Source organism: Empidonax traillii, unplaced genomic scaffold (assembly GCF_003031625.1).
Source record: "Empidonax traillii isolate 1590-97213 ecotype Southwest subspecies unplaced genomic scaffold, ASM303162v1 scaffold178:size2223814, whole genome shotgun sequence".
In the NCBI taxonomy this organism is placed as follows: domain Eukaryota; kingdom Metazoa; phylum Chordata; class Aves; order Passeriformes; family Tyrannidae; genus Empidonax; species Empidonax traillii.
Window position 1 is genome coordinate 1211552 of NW_020955371.1, and position 20893 is coordinate 1232444.

The 20893-nt window shown below is 37.9% G+C and overlaps 1 protein-coding gene across 5 annotated transcripts in view; it reads left to right on the top strand.

Annotated features, from left to right (window-relative positions):
- Nucleotides 1–20893, top strand: part of DIP2C (disco interacting protein 2 homolog C) — a 307685-nt gene that overhangs the window by 231576 nt on the left and 55216 nt on the right. For all 5 annotated transcript variants that reach the window (XM_027886135.1, XM_027886137.1, XM_027886136.1 and 2 more), the window contains 11 exons: nt 153–217; nt 1983–2076; nt 2194–2313; nt 3137–3251; nt 7218–7357; nt 8914–9050; nt 11250–11458; nt 12243–12357; nt 16281–16482; nt 18544–18653; nt 19451–19531. In XM_027886135.1, coding sequence (XP_027741936.1) covers nt 153–217; nt 1983–2076; nt 2194–2313; nt 3137–3251; nt 7218–7357; nt 8914–9050; nt 11250–11458; nt 12243–12357; nt 16281–16482; nt 18544–18653; nt 19451–19531 — 1388 coding nt within the window. The remainder of the gene's footprint in view (nt 1–152; nt 218–1982; nt 2077–2193; nt 2314–3136; nt 3252–7217; nt 7358–8913; nt 9051–11249; nt 11459–12242; nt 12358–16280; nt 16483–18543; nt 18654–19450; nt 19532–20893) is intronic.

Here is a 20893-nt window from a genome sequence, read left to right on the forward strand (position 1 = left end):
CCAATATAAATTCTGCAGTGGAAATTTACTGTGAAAGTTAACCTTTGAGGTCACCAGTCATGTTATACTGAAGCTTCCTTCCTTTGAGTGGGTTTGCCTTGGGTTAGTGCCATGTTCTAAAAAATAAACTCTGCTTTGTTTTTGTTGGACAGCTGAAACAATTGTGAATGTATTAGATTTCAAGAAGGATGTTGGTTTATGGCATGGAATTCTTACAGTAAGTATGTGTTTTTATTCTCTGTGAGTATTGGAAAATAAACTAACCTAATATGCTTATTGCTATCTCAAACTGGGGTGTCCTGCAGTTTCTTCTAATACAGTTTTTTCTGTTTTGAAAGCAAAATAAATGTGAGTTAAGCTTCTTTTGGAGCACATACCCATAAAGATCATGGTAAAGATCTCAATGTATTTGATGCATTTTTATGTCAAGTACTCTGATCCCATTCTTACCATGTTACTTTTATGATCAAACTTTATAGCATAAACAAATTAAATTAGTGCTTTCCTCTGTAAAGATATGATCCAGTGGCATAGCTCTATTGCCACTGATTAGCTTTGCTATCAAAACTCCCACCAATAGATGGTTTGGTTATATTAAAACATTTCTGATACCTTATATTACATTAATGGTCCACTTGCTGTTTGAATGTCTTCCTCCATTGACATGGGAGGCAACTGATATATTTTCAAGGTTTGCTTCTACCAAGGCTATTGCAATCAGTGACTGACAAAATGCTTATTTTTCACTGATCATTTTAAGAACAGATATCAAGTTTTGAAGGGTCATTGTTTGGGGGCCCCATGGTTTTGGAGGTCCCTATGATTCCCAGTGATTTGGAGGTCCCTCTGATTCCCAGTGATCTGATATACTTTTCCCATGCAGTGTTATACTATTCTTAGTATCAAAGGGCAGTAGTAACATTTCTGAAGCAGAAACGAACTATTAGGCTTAATGCCCATAAGTATCTCATGTTAAAAAGCCATCTTTATCGCTGAAGTTGAAAGCAAGTGTCTAATAGAGCTTTTCTGTGCCTTCCTTTGCTATTAATCTTGGTCTGAACTTCGTTTTTTTCATTACTTGCCTGTAAGTGCTTTTCCTGTACCTATGCTTCTGCCAGACTGAAAAGAGAACAAGTGTTTGGATGACTAATCCACTGGGACACTTAACCTTTCTTAAGCCTAGGTTTGCCAAAACAAATACTGTATTTAACCTGAGCTGCTATGAGGGGAGATGTGTTGCCTCAGAAGATATTTCTAAATGGTAACAGAAATAAAGCAGCAGCTCATTTACAGGCTGGTTTTTTAGCACTGAGAAATCACTGATGCAATTGACAGGCTTAGACAGAGAGAACACTTTTGGATCTGTCATTGGTTTCACTCAGCTATTTTTTCTAAACTTCCTGGAACTTTTCATGACCTTATTGAAAATACTGGAATTAGCTCACCTGCAAAAGGACTAATACCTCCTTCATTTATTTTCTGTTAAAATAAATTGATCTCTGCTTAGTCTATGACTCCAGTTTCTCTGTCTTTTAAATAATTTGTGCCCCACTACTTCTCATAGCTTTTCAGTATTCCCAGAAATGGATTTCTTTAGACAGATATGTTGCTGCTACTTGTCCTTTTGAGTACACTGTTCACATATATGGAAGTTTAGTGGGCTTAGGGATAATATTGACCTACATAGCAAACATGTAGATATCTTTGAGTATAAATAGAAGGAAAATGTTTCATTTTTTTCAGTACTTCTTCAAAGTTATGATCTGATTAGTCTAAATCCTAAATCCTTAATCCTTAATTAAAGCATTGGAAAATGGGTGTCTGTTTCATCTCGATATAGGTAGATAGATAGGAAAAGATGAATGCCAGCATTGTTAATAAAAGAAGCATAGGGTGTTTTGCACAGATGCCCCTACCTGTAACACAATATAAATCATTACCATGATTGTTGTATAAAACCCATTTATCTATTTTGATTTCAGAGTGTCATGAACATGATGCACGTTATAAGTATTCCATACTCCTTAATGAAAGTGAATCCACTGTCATGGATACAAAAAGTCTGTCAATACAAAGGTAAGAAATAAGGATATGCAAAAGTTTCCTTGATAGTCAAAATCAAAAGTGCAAATTGATAATATGGCTGTATAGCTTTTATATGGTGTATTAGTAATTTTCTCATTCTTATTACAGCAAAAGTAGCCTGTGTAAAATCCAGGGACATGCACTGGGCACTGGTGGCACATCGAGATCAGAGAGACATCAACCTTTCCTCGCTGCGTATGCTGATAGTGGCTGATGGTGCAAACCCATGTAAGCTGTGCTGCTGCAGTGCAGTAGAGAACAGGAAGGGGTTTCTGTCTTGCATTTAAAATTTCAATCTTCAGCCATCTTAGCTAAAATATTTACAAAAAATAGGGTTTGTCTACTGCAAGCTGTATGACACTTATGAAAACGGTAATTAATTTTGGATTTTCTCAAAATATATTTTTCTTTAGCGAATCCTGAGGCAAACTTGATATTCCACATAACGTAAGTTGCAGTAAATCCAATTTTGTTCAACATGACAGTCGCATAAAGACTGAAGCTATAAAGACCTGAAGCAATAAAGACCTTAAGCTATAGAAAGATCAGAGCATTTCCTCTGAATGATGGTACTCAGTTGCAGAAGAAACTGCGAATTTTAGGGGAATACTTATGCTACTCTAGAGAAACACGTCTGGATCTATTAATGACCATTAATAGCATGAACTGTTTCTCTATATAATTTAAGATATTGGCTTATAGGTGTTCTGTTTGTTTGTAGAAGTTTACTTTGAATTTCTGAATGTAATTTTTAATTTCTGTCATCCTAAAAAAGAAAACTGTAATGAAATTCATATTGGAAGTTAGCAGTAATGGCTTTTATACATAAACATAGTGAAAAGACTTTATGCTCAAAATGAGTCTTTATTCTCTGTGTGCATATACATATTGTAGCAGCTATGACTTATTTCCCAGTGGACATGGATACTTTTTAAATCATTTCTCATGAAAAGCCTATATATATTAAATAGTAGGTTTGCAGTTTGAATGGTGTCACTTCAGAAATTAAATTATTTTTCTCCTCTGATGTGTTTTTTTTTCTTTACCCTAGGGTCTATTTCTTCCTGTGATGCATTTCTCAATGTCTTCCAAAGTAAAGGTCTAAGACAGGAAGTCATTTGTCCCTGTGCTAGTTCACCAGAAGCTCTCACTGTGGCAATTCGAAGGTACTGTGTTACACCAGTGGAAATAGACCCATTGTATTTGTGTATGTGGTAACTTGAAAAGAAATTATAAGATTATTCAAGCATGAATCTGCATATTTAACTTCTCTATGACATTTTTAGTTTAAAATTTGTTCATGTCCAAAAAAAACATACAAGAAGAATTTCTAGAGTAATAATTTAACTTCAGAGTGCTTTATAGTCCCTATGTGTGTAATTTTATCTAATTTTAAATTAAATAGATTGAAATGCCAGAACAAGTTCTGTAAATAGAAGTGTAAAAGTGCCACGCTAAGCGTAAAATAATTAAATGTGAGAATTAAGTGGAATTGCCATCGAGGAAAATCATACTCCAAAGTAGTCTGTTTTAAGAAAATTATGACATTCTACGGGTTGTTTTTGGCTGACTGGCACTTTTTAACCATTCATAGACTCTAGTAACCATCTGGAAATACTCTTTGAATCTGAGGGGTTTGTGCCTAGAAATAAAATTGATAAATTCTACTAAAACTGCTACATTCTACTAAAACTGTTAAGCCTTATGTGTATAGAATCACAGAATTGTTTAGGTTGGAAAGAACCTGTAAGATCACTGAGTCCAACTGTTAATCCAACACTGCGAAGTCCACCACTAAACCATGTCCCTGAGTGCCACATCCACACATCTTTTAAATACCTCCAGGGACAGTGACTCAACCTCTTCCCTGGGCAGCCTGTTCCAATGCTTGACAACCTTTTTGGTGAAGAAATTTTTCCTAATTTCCAATCTAAACCTTCTTTGGCACAACTTGAGGCCATTTCATCTTATTCTGTTGCTTGTTATTTGGGAAAAAAGACCAAGCCCCACCTCGACACGGTCTTTTCTGCAGCCTCCTTTTCTCCAGGCTGAACACTCCCAGTTCCCTTCATCACTCCTCATAAGACTTGTACTCTAGAAGTACTCCTGTCATGAGTACTGCAGCACACAGTAAATGGCATAACTATTGTCTGTTTTGGCAGAGTTTTCTGCAAGTTGTACCTTGAACAGGAGGCGCTTTGTTTTTAAGTTCATATTTCTGCAGCCGTTTATAATTGTTTCATGTTAGAACATGCAGTATTAAAGTGTAAAGCACTATAATAGCATTAAGTAAAATACTTCCTGCCACAAAGTTTAAAATACACTGTTCAAGTGAAATTTAACTACATTTTCAATTAGCTTTCCAACGGAACATTTCAGGAAGAAAGACATGAGGCCAAGAGTGTGGTTGACTTCCAGCCACCTCATTATTAGTTTAAAACATCTGAAAGCAATCCATCAGGGACTTACCCTGTCCAGGTTAGTTGTCTTTCTGGGAACTACAGGATCTCAGAGAGCCCTTAGTTCAGCTCCACTGGCCTGTTCTCAACTTTATGCCAAGAGGTACCAAGTGTTTTTGCCTTGTGATGGATTTCCCTGCCATAGGCTGTGCAGGCCTTTGCTTCCTTGGAATGAGCTCTTGGTTGTAAGAGCAAAGAGGAGGTGGATGGACAGCAGACGTCCTTGTGCTGAGCACTGGGCAGGGTTTTCATTTCCTGTGCTAGCCTTGGAAAATTTGCCCCAAATCACAGGTTAGGAAGTGGGAGAACTTCATAGTGCAATGGCTGGCATGCCAGCTTTTCTAGTCTTAAACTCTGTGCCTGTAGCTCTCTGAAGAACTAGAAATTAATTTCCAAATTAACTAGCACTGAGAACTTACCCAAGAAAATTATTAGCACATAAAATCGTGGGTACTGCAAAGAAAAAAGGACTCATTTTTATCTTCAGTGCCTCACTGTGTAATTACAGAGCAGTTCTTACTACAGTGAATGTTACTGAACACATATCTCCTTTTTTTGAAGTCTGTTTAATGGTGGGATAATACTAGCTGAACTTGGGAGACATAGTATTTTTCATTTTGTTCAAGCCATCTCCACTGACAGTAAAGTCATTATCATACAAGTTCCAAAGAGTTACAGCTGAAGTATGCATTAAAATGACTCCCTGCAGAGCAGAGATGCAGAGAGCTCCCTGTTAATGTTCTGAATCTTTCAAAATCCATGGTGTATTTTTACTGAACTTCCTACAAGGAAGGTAACAAAACCAGTTCTCAGTTGCAGTACCCTTATAATTTTGAAAAAGACAGTCAGCAATAGACTAGAAGTACTTTAGCCTCAGAGCTGAATCATGAAGCCTAATATTCAAAGGGATGTGTCATGCAAATAATTTTTTATGTTGTTCCCCTTTGGTTTATTGCAGATTAGTCTGAACCCACTTGCTTAAGGGAATGCAAAAGTTTAAGAACAGGGCTCTTCCCATTTAAATGCCTGGCAAAAACACTGGTAAAATAGAATGTATTTGTAAATGGTAGTAGGAGCTGCTCTCAAAATGCTTTGCAAAGTGTCTTTGTGTGTGATAAGTATGGATGTGATGAAAGTCCAGATGGCCTCTACTCCTGCAAGGTTGTGAGCAGCTGTGTGTGTCTGCAGGAGACCTTTCTTCTCATGAGCAGCAACCTGTGTGTTTGGGGGAGAGAAAGTTGATCAGTAATGTCACTGAAAGTTCCTTTTACATGATGGGAACGTTATTTATCACAGCTGCTTGTTTACTAGCACCATTTGTTATGCTCTAATGCATTTTCAAGTGTGCTCACATCTTTCTTTGTTGACGATGTCACTTGAGAAATATGCCTCATAAAACCTATTAATTGAAATTTATAGGGCTGATCAGAGCAAGGCTTACGTGAGCAGGACTGGCTAAGGCCCATCTAGTATTTCAAGCACAGTAGGGGGGAAATGTCATATAAAAGGACATTATCTGTTAAAAAGTAGTTGTGTTTTGATGGAGTGTTTAGGAAAAATGCAGACTCCTGAGCTAAATATTGGCTGTTTTATCTGTCTTGAAAATAGCTGGAGTCTGCTCTGTATGGATGCATTATCCACACTCAGATCAGCATCATGACAGCTTCCAGTTTTGCATTTTAAAATGTAGGACAGTGCAAGAGTCTTTCCAGACATGAGAAGCCCTGACATATTCCCCTGACTTAGTAACTTGCATACATCAACACTTGTTTGCTCAAGCCACGCTCTCCGTAGGTATAATTGTGTCCACAGATGCAGCAGGTGGGTTTACATTGAAACAAGTTGACAGGCGTCTTGTGCTGATGCTGTGGAATTCTGCAGCATGTCGGCAGCGAATCTGAGCAAACCGAGGCATTACAAAAAGGCTGCATCCACAACATTTTGACCATGACTGATGAAGGAGTAATTTGTTTTAATTTCCATGTGGTAAATTAGAATAGGAAGAATTCAATTATATGCACTAAAATGAAGATGGTGAAGCCCTTGCGTTTTGGTGGTAAATCTACTACAATCTAATTTCTTCTGTTTAGTAGTTTTAGAGGCCTGAGTATTGGGAGTAGAAAGTCATACCTGTGATTTAAAGACAGCATATTTGTATTCTAATTTTGGCTCTGACACCAGTATGCAAGAGTCAGGCTTTTAGTCTGGCAGGTAAGTTTGATTTCCTAGTCCTAGTTCCAGGTTGCCTCAAAATAGGTAATATAGGGAGAGTTGATCAAGCTATTTTCTGATCAGTTCCAAAACTTCAGAGTGCAATTTCCCTCCACATTGTCTGCACCACCTCTCAGTATTTTTAAAATAAGGCAAAAGGCCTTTGCTTGGATAATGAAGCAATCTTTATAAATCTATCTGAAAGTTAAATACAAGCTGTTGTTAGGTGCTGCTTTCATCTCAGCAGCCCCATATATGTGGGTGGGTACTGAATGAGAATTAACAGATGTAATTAGTCAGAAATAACTGAAAAGCAGGATTCTGTTGGGTCTACTAGGGGGAAAAAGAAGGTGAAATTTTAAACTCTGAAACACAGGAATATTTGCAATAGGAGTCCACTAAACATAAGTAAATGCTTGCGTTTGCCTGACGGTGCACTGATGTTCTAACACACGCTTGTAGGCCAACAGATGACAGCAACCAGCCACCAGGAAGAGGAGTTCTGTCCATGCATGGTCTCACTTATGGAGTGATTCGAGTGGACTCTGAAGAAAAGCTTTCCGTTCTCACTGTCCAGGATGTTGGTTTAGTGATGCCAGGAGGTAAGGACCTATCTTTGAAACTTACCATGATTCATCAGTTTACGTAACTGGCAGTAGAAAGTCACAGGTGGGCGTACTTTGTTGCTGGACTACAAGCTTTGGAATTATAACATCTGTCCTTGAAAGCATTTTAGTGCAAAAGCATTACCTTGTAAAACTTTATGATTTGGAAATCCCAAGATTACTTCTCTGCATTTACTTCAGTGGCTGCCTGTGCTCAGGTTACACCTGTTTTAAACAACCTGCCACCACGTCAGAACCACATTTGTTCCTTAACTGTAAGATGCTGGTAGAAAAAAGAAGGCTATAAATATCCATAACTCTGACCCAGATGAGACTCAGTAGGGAACGCTTTTATAACCTATGCTAAGGATCAACAAATTGCTATCTGAAAGCTTGCAGAATGTTTTTCCAAAGATCTTGTGCTATCACCCAGTTAGATAGAGGAGGTATGACTGAACAGTTCATGTTGATAAATTCAAATTGAAACCAGTGCTTCTAAGGAGGAAGATAACATTTTTCATAAGAAAGCTAGATTTTAAATGAGATGTTACAGGTATTAGAAAAGACTGATACTGTAGTTTTTCATAAGAGAATGCTTGTTATGCACCAAAGCAATTAAATATAATGATGCATCTTACAAAATTTCAGTTGAACAACTTAAAATGTAGGAAGATATGGTTGGTTGTTGTTTAATAGTTATCATGCAAGATACACACAATAGGTGTGCTGTGTTGCTATGTTCTGATAGTTTTAATGAAAGTACACACTCCTGTTTACCCTCTGAGTGAGAGAAAGGTCATTCAAGATTCTGAACACTTGTACTTAAACGACATGCTGATTAATTTTTGCTTTCCCTTGGTCATCATATTCTCTTTCCAACCACAAAATCTACAAATGCTGTACTCCAACTCCAGGGAGTTGCTAAAGCAGTATTCCCGATTCTGGTTCACATGGCTGACATAAAATAATGCTTCTTTCTCAGACCAGTGCTTTCTAATCCCTCCCATTTAGCTCCTGCTGTCTCTGCAGGGCTGTAAGACCAGCGAGAGGGAGTCTGAGCTCTGATAAATTCTCAGTAAAACAACCATACTTGTCTACTGGAATATCTTGATCTTTCATATGGTGTTATTTGCTACTTTTTGAGAGGTGAATTTCCTGGTTGCCTGCCTCTTGGTTGGATAATAATTATCAAGGACTCCATTAGGGTATTTCATTTTATACTGACTAAGGCAAATCTGGTCTTCAGTATGCAAAGCTGGGAACACAGTCACATTTCACAGCAATATTACAGATCAACTGCAGTTTTAGAGAGTAAGGCAAATAGATTTTGTCATAGTGTAAAGATCTAGTTTACGTAAAGATCTTTACCTTCTTTGTATAAATGTTATTTAATAAAGTTGAACACCATAATGTTCAAGAAACTGATTTTTAGGCATTAGTCTATGTATAATTCATTTGTTTATGTCAGCTACACCGTGATGTCTTTCCCACAGCACTTGTTATTCTGTGGTTCATTTTATAATATTTTTTAAAGTGGTTTGTTCTCCTTCTAGCTATAATGTGTTCAGTGAAGCCAGATGGAATTCCTCAGCTCTGTAAAACAGATGAAATAGGAGAACTTTGTGTATGTGCTATTGCAACGGGTACATCATATTATGGACTCTCGGGCATGACCAAAAATACTTTTGAGGTAAGTTGACCAAAGAGTGTGATATAAAATCCTTCCTTTTTAACTTTTTCTGTGTCAAGGTAGTATTTGGCATAAAATATTTATAGTAACAATAGAATTATGAAAAATTCTGTAAGTAGAATAGAAGTAATAATCAATGCTCGTGGCTTGGGACCTGTACTCTAGCCAGATAATCTGCACTGAAGCCCATTTCATTAAGTGCAATAATAGATCTTTATGTGAGTTTAGTTTTGGCTCTGAAGAGCTTTTATTTTAATTTTCAAATAAGATACCAGGGGTTGAAAAATCAGAAGGAAAGAAGGAAGAACGACAAAATTCAGAAGGTAATATTGTATAAGTCTGTGAGCTAGCTATGTGCAGAATTTTATTATTGCAAACAGTAAGGAGGCTGCTGGATATCTTTAAAAAGCAGTTTCCAACATATCCGCAGCAATTCCAGCATTACAGGCTTGCATTCATACAGAATCCTGACAGATGTAATCTTCAAGAATTATCTGAAGAGCAAAGAAACCTTTTCCTAATTAGTCCCTACCTGCTTTTGTTTGAATTGCCTTAGGTGAAAGCCTTTTGGCTTTGTAGAATCTGTATTCCAGGTCCACTGCAGATAGTTGTATTGATAGCTCTGTAGTACCTGCTTACTTGTTATCTTTAGCTTCTGCTGAAGCCATTAGGAAAGGCTGAACAAAATAGAGAAATACTGAAAAAATTGAGCTGAGATTTTTAAGCTCCAATCCTATTCTCTTTTAACATTTAAGACAAAAATGACCACAAGTATGTTTTGATTTCCCTTAAAAAATTTTCTGTTATTACCATTTTCAATAGACCAAATATATGTCCAAATGTGATTTTCATATGTGAAATGAAAAACTGAATGTTGTAAACACTGTACATTGTATAATTAATGGAGAAAAGTGGATATGATTCTACATCCTACTATTGAAGCTGGGAGTTCTACCATGTTATGGTGATCTGAAATTTGTTGGTAGTTGATTTTTCTGTTGTAAGTGCAATTGGCAGTACCCAGTGTGAGTCATGATCCTGAATTTTAAGTCTTTCAGGTTTGAAAGGTACTTATGTTCATGTTGTAGGGCTTGCTGTAATTGTAATACTCATTTGTAATTAATAACCCTCTGCAGTTTAACAACATATTTAGACTGATTCTGACTTGTTTCTAATGCTAAACAAATAATTGCCATTGAGTGATCAGGACTACTCATTTTTAAAGTTAAGTATGTTCTTAAGAGTCCTCTCCAAGTGGATCTCTATTCTGTTTTACTGTGTAATTCATGTTGCAGGTATTAGAGAGTCAAAAGGTTTTGTGTTCCTGAAATGAGTTATGGCTGAGCATGTTTAAGCATTAAATCTGTTCAATAAGAGTCACCCATGGGCATCTGGCAGCAGAACTTGACCTTTATTTTTAGATGAGCCTTGAAGAACACTATGTAGCCACGGTCTTTCACCTGCCATTGTCTTAATTTGTCTTTAGACTACTTAAGTTTAAAGAAGCAATGGCAGAAAAGTGTGGTTGTGTAAGAATGCAGTTCAGAGTAGCGTACATATCAGAAGGATAACACTGTGCTGGGTAGGATAGAAAAAGCTGTATAAATCTGTCCTGTGGATGTCATGTATGCATCTTGTGTTTAGACATTTAGATAGGTGCTATATAGGGCTGTATTTTCACTTTTAGTTGAGGTACAGAAGGCATTATCACTGATATTCTGAGAAATTAATTGACCTTAAATAAAAATGTGGTCAGCTGCAAGTCATTAATGTACTGTACCTTAAAATAGCTTCACTTCTAGCCTGCTTATTTCTTACACTGTGCTGGAAATGGGATTGTGGTACAGAAAAGAAGCTCTGCTGAACTGTTCGTGAGTTAAGCTCTCAGTAACCTCTGCATAGCACCTCAGGTTAGCTGCAGTCTGCACAGCGTGTGGTTTTATTCAGTACTGGTGATATTGATTTATATATATTTTTAAGGTCATAAATGATTTACAGTCATGGTTACAGAAAATACGTGTGGTAAACAGAGTATTGCAGGAGTTTCCTGACTCTCTCTTATGGTCAGTGAAGGGTAAAGAGCATCACCAGCAACCTATTTACTTCGTTCCAGCAGAGCCATCTGAGGGAGCATGCCTGAAATATTTTGCAGCATGACCTCTGTGTATGGAAATGAAGAGCTGTGTTTCTGTTTTACAGGTGTTTCCTATGACCAGTTCTGGTGGCCCTATCACCGAATATCCTTTTATCAGGACAGGACTACTAGGCTTTATAGGACCAGGTGGACTTGTCTTTGTTATCGGCAAAATGGATGGTTTGATGGTTGTCAGTGGAAGAAGACATAATGCTGATGACATTGTAGCAACAGCACTGGCCGTGGAACCAATGAAATTTGTCTACAGGGGAAGGTTTGATCCTTTCTTTTCTTACATTATGTAGAAATATTTATTTTGCTTAGACAAGGTGTAAGTGAACCAAAATACTTTCAGAAAACAGTGCCTGATCTGCACTGTTGTTTCCCTCCAGTGCTGTTCGCATTGCTAGAACCAGGAGACAGCTGAGGAAAGCCTAATGTAGTGTTGAGAGAGACTTTAAATACCAAGGTCTTGAAACTGTGATTGCTAAAATTTCCATTTGAGCAGCTGGTTAACGCTGAAGGTATTGACTCAACAGGATCCTTTCTGTCTGAATTGAACATTTCTAATCTGCCTAACACTTAAATTCTTGAAACTGACAGTGGTTTCTGGTGTGACCTTCCTTATGTGCTGAAACTGAGTAGGAGACATCTAAAATATCTGAAGAGCCTAATGCGGTACCACACGCTCAGCTTGATCATGTGGCAGAGAAAATGATGCTGCAATTACTTTTTTCTAAGGTGGGACCAAAGAAGGTGCTTATGCTGGCTGTTATATAGCAGCTTAGCAACAACCTTGGTGTGACCCAAATTCAGTGCCCCAGGAAGGTTCACTTCTCAATCCTGCTCTGACTACATGACTCTAGAACAAGAGTCTGCTATTTCTCCTCCAGAGCTATTACCCAAAACTGTTCTTGTTGCTTTTTCCCCATGAATAAAATAGTAATTGTATCAGTAGTCTGAGTAATAGATAATGAAATCACAGATATAGAGGATTAACTTAGAAGACAGGTTTTTACATCTGTCCTGGCACTAAATACTCTTCTCCTCTTCTATAGAATAGCAGTGTTTTCTGTGAGTGTGCTGCATGATGAAAGGATAGTTATTGTTGCTGAGCAGAGGCCAGATTCCACAGAGGAAGACAGTTTTCAATGGATGAGTAGAGTCCTCCAGGTAATGCTCTTTATGTATGTTTGGAAGCTATTTTTTTTTCTTTGCTTTTTATTCTTTTTATTGATCTTTCAGGCCCCCAAGGTAGTTGACATTTGTCTTTGAGTAATTGTAAATCCACCTTCAGTTGCATTTGCTCTTAATAAGCACAAAATCAGATTCTTCAGAGTGACATTTCCTATCTGGGCTGCACATTTCCAGAGAGTAATCCTTTTCGTAATCAAAATGCTGTAAGAAAACAGGAATGAATTGAAGTAAATAATAGCAAGGAGGGAATAGCATATGGTTTATAAGGATGCAGTCATTCATTACTTCAGAAAGGTAATGAGTGAATGTATTATATATTCTTACTGTCAAAAGCTACCAGAGTCTCTTACTAAAAGTTTAGTAACAGATTTATAAGCGCAGCTACAGTGTTGACCTCATCCAGATTTTTTTTTTTTTTTCAATCAGTGGGGGGGAATTATGTGTTTCTAGTGCACCATGTTAATAGTAAAATAAACTGAATGAAACACCATAAAAATGCCATTTTCCCTCCACTGGAATGAAGGGAAGTGTTTGATTAGCTCAGATCAATGTATCTAGAGTGAGGTTATCTTCTTAGAGGGGCACCTATTGCAAAGAATCCCATTCCAGTGGTCTGGTGAATTCTGCAAGGCACCTCTTGCTGTGATGATCCCAGACAGTTTGTCCAGAAGACAAAAGCTGCTGACTATTAAAGAATTCTGATCTTGTCCTTACATATAGCAGTCCAAGTTACAACAATCCCAATACCACACTCAAAGTTTCTTCAACTCTAATATCCACACACAAAAAGATTAGATAGGGTCATCTTCCATCTTCTCCATCTCTGTGGTTAAGCCATATATTGCAAACATCTTTTTTTTGCTTTATGCAAGAGCCAAGGAAAAAAATCCCACCTAATTCAGGTATGTTTTTATTTTTGTCAAGTAGCAAGCTCATACAAAGGTTGAAACTCTGGACCTACACTTCTCATTTTTTTGTCAGCTGAATATTTTTATGACTTCTACAGGAAAAAATGTCTTACACCGTCATAGCCAGTAAAATTCAGTACTGAACACTGGGAGTCCTGTGTCATGTTACTCCTGCCAAGAGTCAGTCCTGTTATTTGAGTCTGATCAAGTCACAACAGTGTTTGAGAATAGTAGGCCATGTATCAAAGTACACACATGTGTGGCTACTTTCATCACCCATATGAAGCCTGCAACTCTGGCATGCATCACTATGTGAACAAGAAGTTTCTGTTTCCACCACAGCTGGAGGACAGAAGCCAGGAACATGTGCGATGTTTGTGTCTCTTCCCAATCAGAGTTTTAATGACAGATGTCAGGAAGCGGTAACCAGTTGTATGCGAATTAGCTGCTAGTGAGGCGCAACATAATATCACAACTTGTGTCACAAGTCTCTCAAGTCCCTGATTACAAACTATACCAAATTGCTACTCGTTTCTGATGCTATTTGTGAGACTCCTCTGACACCCTGTGTGTGCTGCCCTTTGCCAGCCCTGCCCTGCACTGCCTGCTTCTGCTGTGCCTTGCTGTCTCTTCCCTGCAGTTGAGCTGCCTTGATTTGCAGAACTTTTTTTCCAGTGGATTGCACATATTCTGACTCTCCCTGACCCATCCTGCTCCTCAGCAGAGGGCTGAAGGATGTTAGAGCTGCTGTACATATGTAACTATGCTGGACTGCATCTGTGGGCTTTAGCAGAGGCATGATTGAGAGGCAGTGCTCAGGCTGGGGCTGGAGTTTCTTGAGAGTAGTGAAAGAGGGTGGTGAAGATCCCAGATCAACCAGCAGTTCAGTTAGATGGATCCTAAATACTCATCCCCAGGCTTCTGCAGACTGATCTGACCCTTCAGGCAGGGTTGTGGTTCCTGTACTGGCAGACTGGATGTTAGTTTTACCAGTGCCAGCATACTGACAGGACTTGGCAGGCCTTGGTAAAGCTAGGAGATCTACTGCAGAACTGGAGAGCGTCTACCCAGAGAACTGTGTCCGAATGATATTTTCTTAGCTCAAACAACGTAGCAGTGTGAACTCTCCACAAGTTCTGGTATATCTCGTCCACTTTCACAATGAAACAGAGGATTTCTGATACTCTGCTTATTTCTGACTGAAAAGAATCATTCCAAAAACCAAGCCATCTCATCAAGAGGCATAAATGGCAGCAGCATTAAAACTGACTGGTGCTCTTTTCCCTCAAAATTTTATGGCTCAGTTAGTTCACCAGTGCTCATCCTTGTGAAACAAAGTCATTCCCTGCTTCAGAAATGTGCCAAACTGAAAGGTGTGAAAGAGGAAGAATTTGAATGACCTATCACATTTTATCAGGCATTGTGCAATGGATCCAGCTATCAGAGACAGTTTGAAAGTCACTAGGGAATCATTCCATACAGCACTCATCCCACCCCAGCTGAGTATTGTTTCCATTCACCAGCTGTAGGATCCATGCAGTTTTATGTTTGAGTAGGAGTGGTTACTTGTCCTGTAACAGTTTTCCTTCATGATGATGTCGGGTGAGGACCCCATGATTTATCACTGCTTTTCAGAACCTACAAATAACGTTATGATTAGTAGGTTATGATGGTTTCTGCCAGAAATATGAGCTGTTTTGTGTTGGCTGTCACACGTATTTCACTATTGCTGATCTTTAGGTGAAGTGTTTGTAGATCAGCACCAAGGTCTTCCAATACTGCTGTTAGAGCTACTCCTACTAAAACTCCAGGGTTTGTGATATGAGTCACTGCTTTATTATTCTTTCTTATGAAATGTAGCAATCAAATCAATAAGAAATGAAGTAAACAGAAGCCAAAAGCAAAGCATTACTTAGTCTGTAGAAGTTATCAGTAATTTATTGGTCTACAGTAAAGTACATGCAAACTGTTAATGATTATTTGATTCTCAGAATATAGATTGTATCTTCAAGGCAATAGATATATGAATTCACTTTTCTCACAGTTAAAAATTAAAATGCAAGTTAAGTAAATTATATTTTTTCAATATTTAACTACTCATTAGAGATGCTATTTCTAATTTGTTTCTCAGTCTGTGTGGATGTCTGAAGTTGTTTTTCTGACACACTTGCTACAATTGTTCTTACCCATATAAGGAAAATAATCAGTTTAAATGTGTATGGAATTAAAATCTAAGTGCGTGGATATCATGTTTAACTCATTAAATTGCATAGATACTGTACACTACAGTTTTCATGAAAGTAATGCAGTTTAATCCATTTGTCATGCAATGAGTATCTGTTCAATGAACAATGCTGTAAGACTCAAAAATGCTTATTTTTCAGGTTTTCATTCAGCAGATTTTTTTTCAAGTGGATAGTTTCATAATTTTCCCTTATTGTCATTCCCATTCCTTCCTGATAATTTTTTACACTGTGATCAGGGAGTGAAACAGTTATTACCTTATAAAAAAATCAAAAATTCATAAGCTGCATACATTATTAGGTATAGGGGTTATTTGACATTTTTTCTTGTTTAGGAAGAGGGACTGGATATTAAGCTGATAGGAATCCTGTGAACTTGAGCTCTGAGAACTGCACAGGTTAAAAACAGTTTTACATGGGTTGCCAACCCATATTAAATCTCCAGGATACCTGCTACTAATGTTTGCTTAAGAGGGCTGACTGGGTAGCATTTCCTAATAGATTTGTGTGTATTTATCACCACGTTTTTTGTTTGCTTTTTTATCTTCTGGAATGAGTGTAATAACATTTCCATCCACCTGTTCCCACTGAAAAGAACCTCCTTATCACTGACATAGCTGAAGTGTCTTTCCATCGCCAGTTAATTATTAGGGTTGTTTTACGCAGTAATTCAGAACAATATGTGCTTATTAGAATGATGAAAAATTAGCCTTTCATTAAAATCCACTTCCTGCATATTTTTTTTTAGGCTATTGACAGTATTCATCAAGTGGGAGTCTACTGCTTAGCGCTCGTACCAGCAAACACGCTTCCCAAGACGCCGCTGGGAGGAATACACCTGTCAGAAACCAAACAGCTCTTCTTGGAAGGATCTCTGCATCCTTGTAACGTGCTGATGTGTCCCCACACCTGCGTAACAAACCTGCCTAAACCAAGGCAAAAACAACCAGGTAAGAAGAGTGAAGGCAGAGGGACCCTGACTTAGTGCTCTGTGTTAGTGGTCCTGTATGGAGCGAAATCAGGTGATTTTTAATGCAGGTGAGAATCAGCTTAGGTTCATCAGCTTTCCTCTTAAGTGTTCCATGTGTGTTAAGGACATCACTGGTTTTGCCAAAAGCTAGAAGTACCTTCGCAAAGAGTGCAAGGAAAAATGCTAGTTCAATAAAGATGATATTTTTGCCACTCTACAATGCACTGCTGAGTCCACACCTGGAGTTTTTTGTAAATTCCTCATCAGTTATGTTTAAAGATCATGAATTGAGACCAAAACAGAAAAACATAAAATCTTGACTGATTTAAAGGCTGAGTTTCTAATAAAAATAGAGAGCAAGACAACCGTTGACACTAAATAGCAGTGTTGGACAAAGAGCAAATATCTAAAAACTGGTCATGAATAAAGAAAAACAAAGAGTTAGTGGTTTAATTCCCTATGTGATGGGGAGATTCTGTATTATTCTTACAACAAGTATATTAAAGGAAAAACCCTAATCAGTTTTAAGATGGTTCTTTAAAAATGTGCCACTTTATGAGGAGTATTGGATGAAATGGAACAGCAAGGCGCTGTCTCAAGAGATCAAGAAAGCCCTTATTGCCTACTGTAGTCCAATCACTGGTTAATCATGCCCAATGAACAATCAAATTTTATCAGTTTTTTTACTTTGAATCCAATTACAGATTTTAGTATTCAGATTAATTTCATGAAATTCTGAATCTGTAGCTTCAGGCTTAAGACTAGAATTCAGCTACATTAGACTAAGTGTTGGTTATTTTCCACTTCCACACCTCGGGATACGAGGTGAGTTTATTCGCTGGATCTTAAATATAGAGACTATCCATCATGAATTCAGTGAAAGTTTGCCTAAACCATCAGCTTATTTCTGTTTTTAAAACATTTGGATAAATGTTTCAGAAATCAAAACCATAACCTCTGACATTCCCAGTGTCCCCAAACTGAGATTAACAGTGACTTTCACTGACTTAACAAAAGCAATGAGGCCTTTTACTGCAGAGTTTACTTCAGCATTTCCTTATTGTTGCATCCCAAAGTAACCACTGAATTAGGATCAGTGCCGTGGAAATACCTATAGATGTGTTATGGGTACATTATATATCACTGTGGAAAAAGCAATTCCAGGAGTGCAGAAACCAAACTGATAGTATCACATTCTCCCATTTTTGTGTTGTTGTGACATACCCAGAGGGTATTACTTTCATATTTTTAAAGCAGAGTAATCTGTAGATGCTTTTTATTATATATCATTTGGCTATTTACACATCCTATATTTTGACACTTACACCACAAACAATCACTGAGACAAAGCTTGGACATCATAGACTAGAAGTAAAGCTTGGTATCAATTGCAGTTGATCAGTATCATGCTGGAGAAGCAGAAAACAAATGCTAACATGAACTCAAATGGTATCTATGAGACAGGTACTTTCCCCTAATGGCAGCAACAAAACATCAGTGAAATCCATCTCAGGGAAAAGTGTCAGCCGTGACATCTTCTTTTCTTCTGAAGTTATTTATCTTCACTATCTATCTTATTCCAGAGGGCTTGCATATACTTTATCGTATGCACCGTCTGCCTTCCTAATCCTTGTCACTTCATGGCTGTAGCATTACAGAATTGCTAATACAGATGCAACTTAGCCCAGGGAACAGAAGAGAGAAACAGGAATGTTGTCCCTCTGGTTTGAGGCACTTGAATGGACATGCCTACATTAGGAGCTGAACTTTCCAAAGATTCATCATATCAAGGCAGACAAGATGTGTCTCTGACTAATGGGCTCCTCAATTAGATATGTTTTGAGAGGATAAATTCAGTCCCACGTGTCTTCCAGACACTACTGGTCCACAACCAAAGTTTCTATCAACAGAGATGTGCTTAAGGTTTGGTTTTGTGGATGGCAATGAGAAAAACATCATGTAATGCAAAAGAAATAAAAAGAATTTTCATCCACAAACAAAAGATTTTTATTGCACTTAGCACATTTCTGCTTTGTTCTAGAAATTGGCCCTGCCTCTGTGATGGTGGGGAACTTGGTCTCTGGAAAAAGAATTGCACAGGCCAGCGGTAGAGATTTGGGGCAAATAGAAGATAATGACCAAGCCAGAAAGGTAAGCTAAACTTTTCTTATACAGCTTATATTTAGCTGGTTAATGTCAGGACACTTAGTAGTATATAAGAATTATTGTTGTTGTTGTTGTTATTGAATTTGTTGATAGCTTTTTTTTTAATTAACACTAAAATATTTCTGAACCCCCTTTACAGATAAATATAAAATAGATGTAAGGGGAGGTCACTGCATTTCCTTTGTATGGATTTTATTAAATAAGTTACATAGGACAACAAAACAAACATGGTGGAAAGCGTTAATGGAGCTTCTACCAGAAATCACCCTTTATTATATAATTTTTACCAGTTCAGGTGAAGTCTGGGGAGTTTTGTTTCCATGTACGGTCCTGACCTTATTTGTTGTGATTTTAATCCTGTAAAATTAAGTTGAAATTCAGCTCTTTTGGGGTCTTATGTGAGGAATTAAATTAATAAGTTCTAGTCTGTATAAATATTTCTATATTCATAGTAAGAAAAAGAGAGGAAATTAATGAATTAAAATAGTGCTTAAATTCAGAGAGATCAGTAAGACCTGTTTTATTGCTCTGGAATTATGTGCAGTAATATATCACAATCCCAGCAATGGCTTCGCTTCCAGAGAGGCCACTACTACCCTGCAAAAGCACCTTGCTATAAATGTGTGATGACATGAGAATTAATTCATGTTTAGTGCTTCTGGGTATTGATGTAAAATGCAGCATATAAACAAGACAGACAGCTAAACTCACAGAAGTTGTGACCTGGATTTTAAAACCACAACATTCTTTAGAGCCATGACTGTCACTCTGCTTTATTGTAGTTCCTCTTCCTGTCGGAAGTGTTGCAGTGGAGAGCTCAGACCACCCCTGACCACGTGCTCTACACTCTGCTCAACTGCAGGGTAAGGAGCTCAGGCCATTTCTCTGACAGGCTGTGCCTGGAAATGCTACTCTGGGATTTCAGCAGCACCTGCTTGTGCTCTGGCTGGACACGACCTTTCTGTTTCTTTTCCCATTAATACTCAGCTGCTATATTTGATGTTCACTGAGGCAGAAAAGAGAATAATCATTGCCAGTTGTCAAAATATGGATTGTTTTTGTGTCAGACAGTGTGCCTTACACATTTCTCATTTCTTTTTCTACCACATGTATGTTGTGTGTGAGCTGACACTGCAAATCTATTTCAATACTGTTGAATCTGTTTCAAATCTGCTCCTGTACTGACCAGTGGTGTTTATAGTGCTCACCATCCCGATTTCCAATTTGAAAAGCACAGTCTTTTCAAAGCATTTTCCCTAAATAAAGCAATAGTTGTTGTTTTTGAGACTGGACGGTCTGGGGGAGGTATGAGAATGGGGAAAGGAGGTGAAGAGAAGAAGAGGTGTATCTCTCTGCATAGCCTACATAAGATACCAGGCATCTTAATTGCCTACCAAAAATTAATTAGTGCTTGAGACATAGTACAGAACTTGGCTTTATAAGAGTTGTTGATTATAGACTACCTGTATGATTATAGAGGTCAAACCAGTAATTCTCAAGACGACAGAGAGAGTTAAAGTCTGATTTCAAACCATCCTACCACAGTACATCTAGACATATCTGTCAAATCTGGGAAACATATGTAGCATGTGAGGGACTCCAGAAGAGGAGAGGCCTGGAACAGTGCTATTCCCTTGGACTACCTAGAGTAGTAGCTGGTGTTGTCTCAGCCCACGTGGTCTTTTGCAGCTTGAATGGTTTCTTTAACCTCCAGTAATCTGTGAAATGAGCACTTCCTGTATTTACAGAATATGCTTCTCCAGACCATTTTACAGTGCTGGTACCAAAGTTCAGTTTGAGGCTACCATTAACTCATTAGATAACTTTTTTAAAATTCAGATTAATAGCTAATATTATGTGAACATGTAAACCTGAGAGATAAATAGTGAAATAGTAGTGTAGTTTTCTATGGCAAAGTAGAAATCTTGAGGGGCAGTGCTGTTTATAGATCCAATATTACACCATTAAAGAATTGCATTGTTGTGTCCCTTAAGTTAGGAGCAAAGATGCTGTGAGAAAGAGATGGTGATATGTGCTGTCCCGTCTCCTCCACACATGCTGTTGCTTTTGAGCTTTAAATAAAGCCAAACTTCCCATGCTGGCAGAAGGGTTCAAACAGTGGGAGAGAAGGACACAATGTGCAAAACAAGGATTCCCAAAATCAGTTCTCATTCCACAGAAGTGAAAAACAGTTGAATTTTGAAATTCAGTTTCTCTGCTACTCT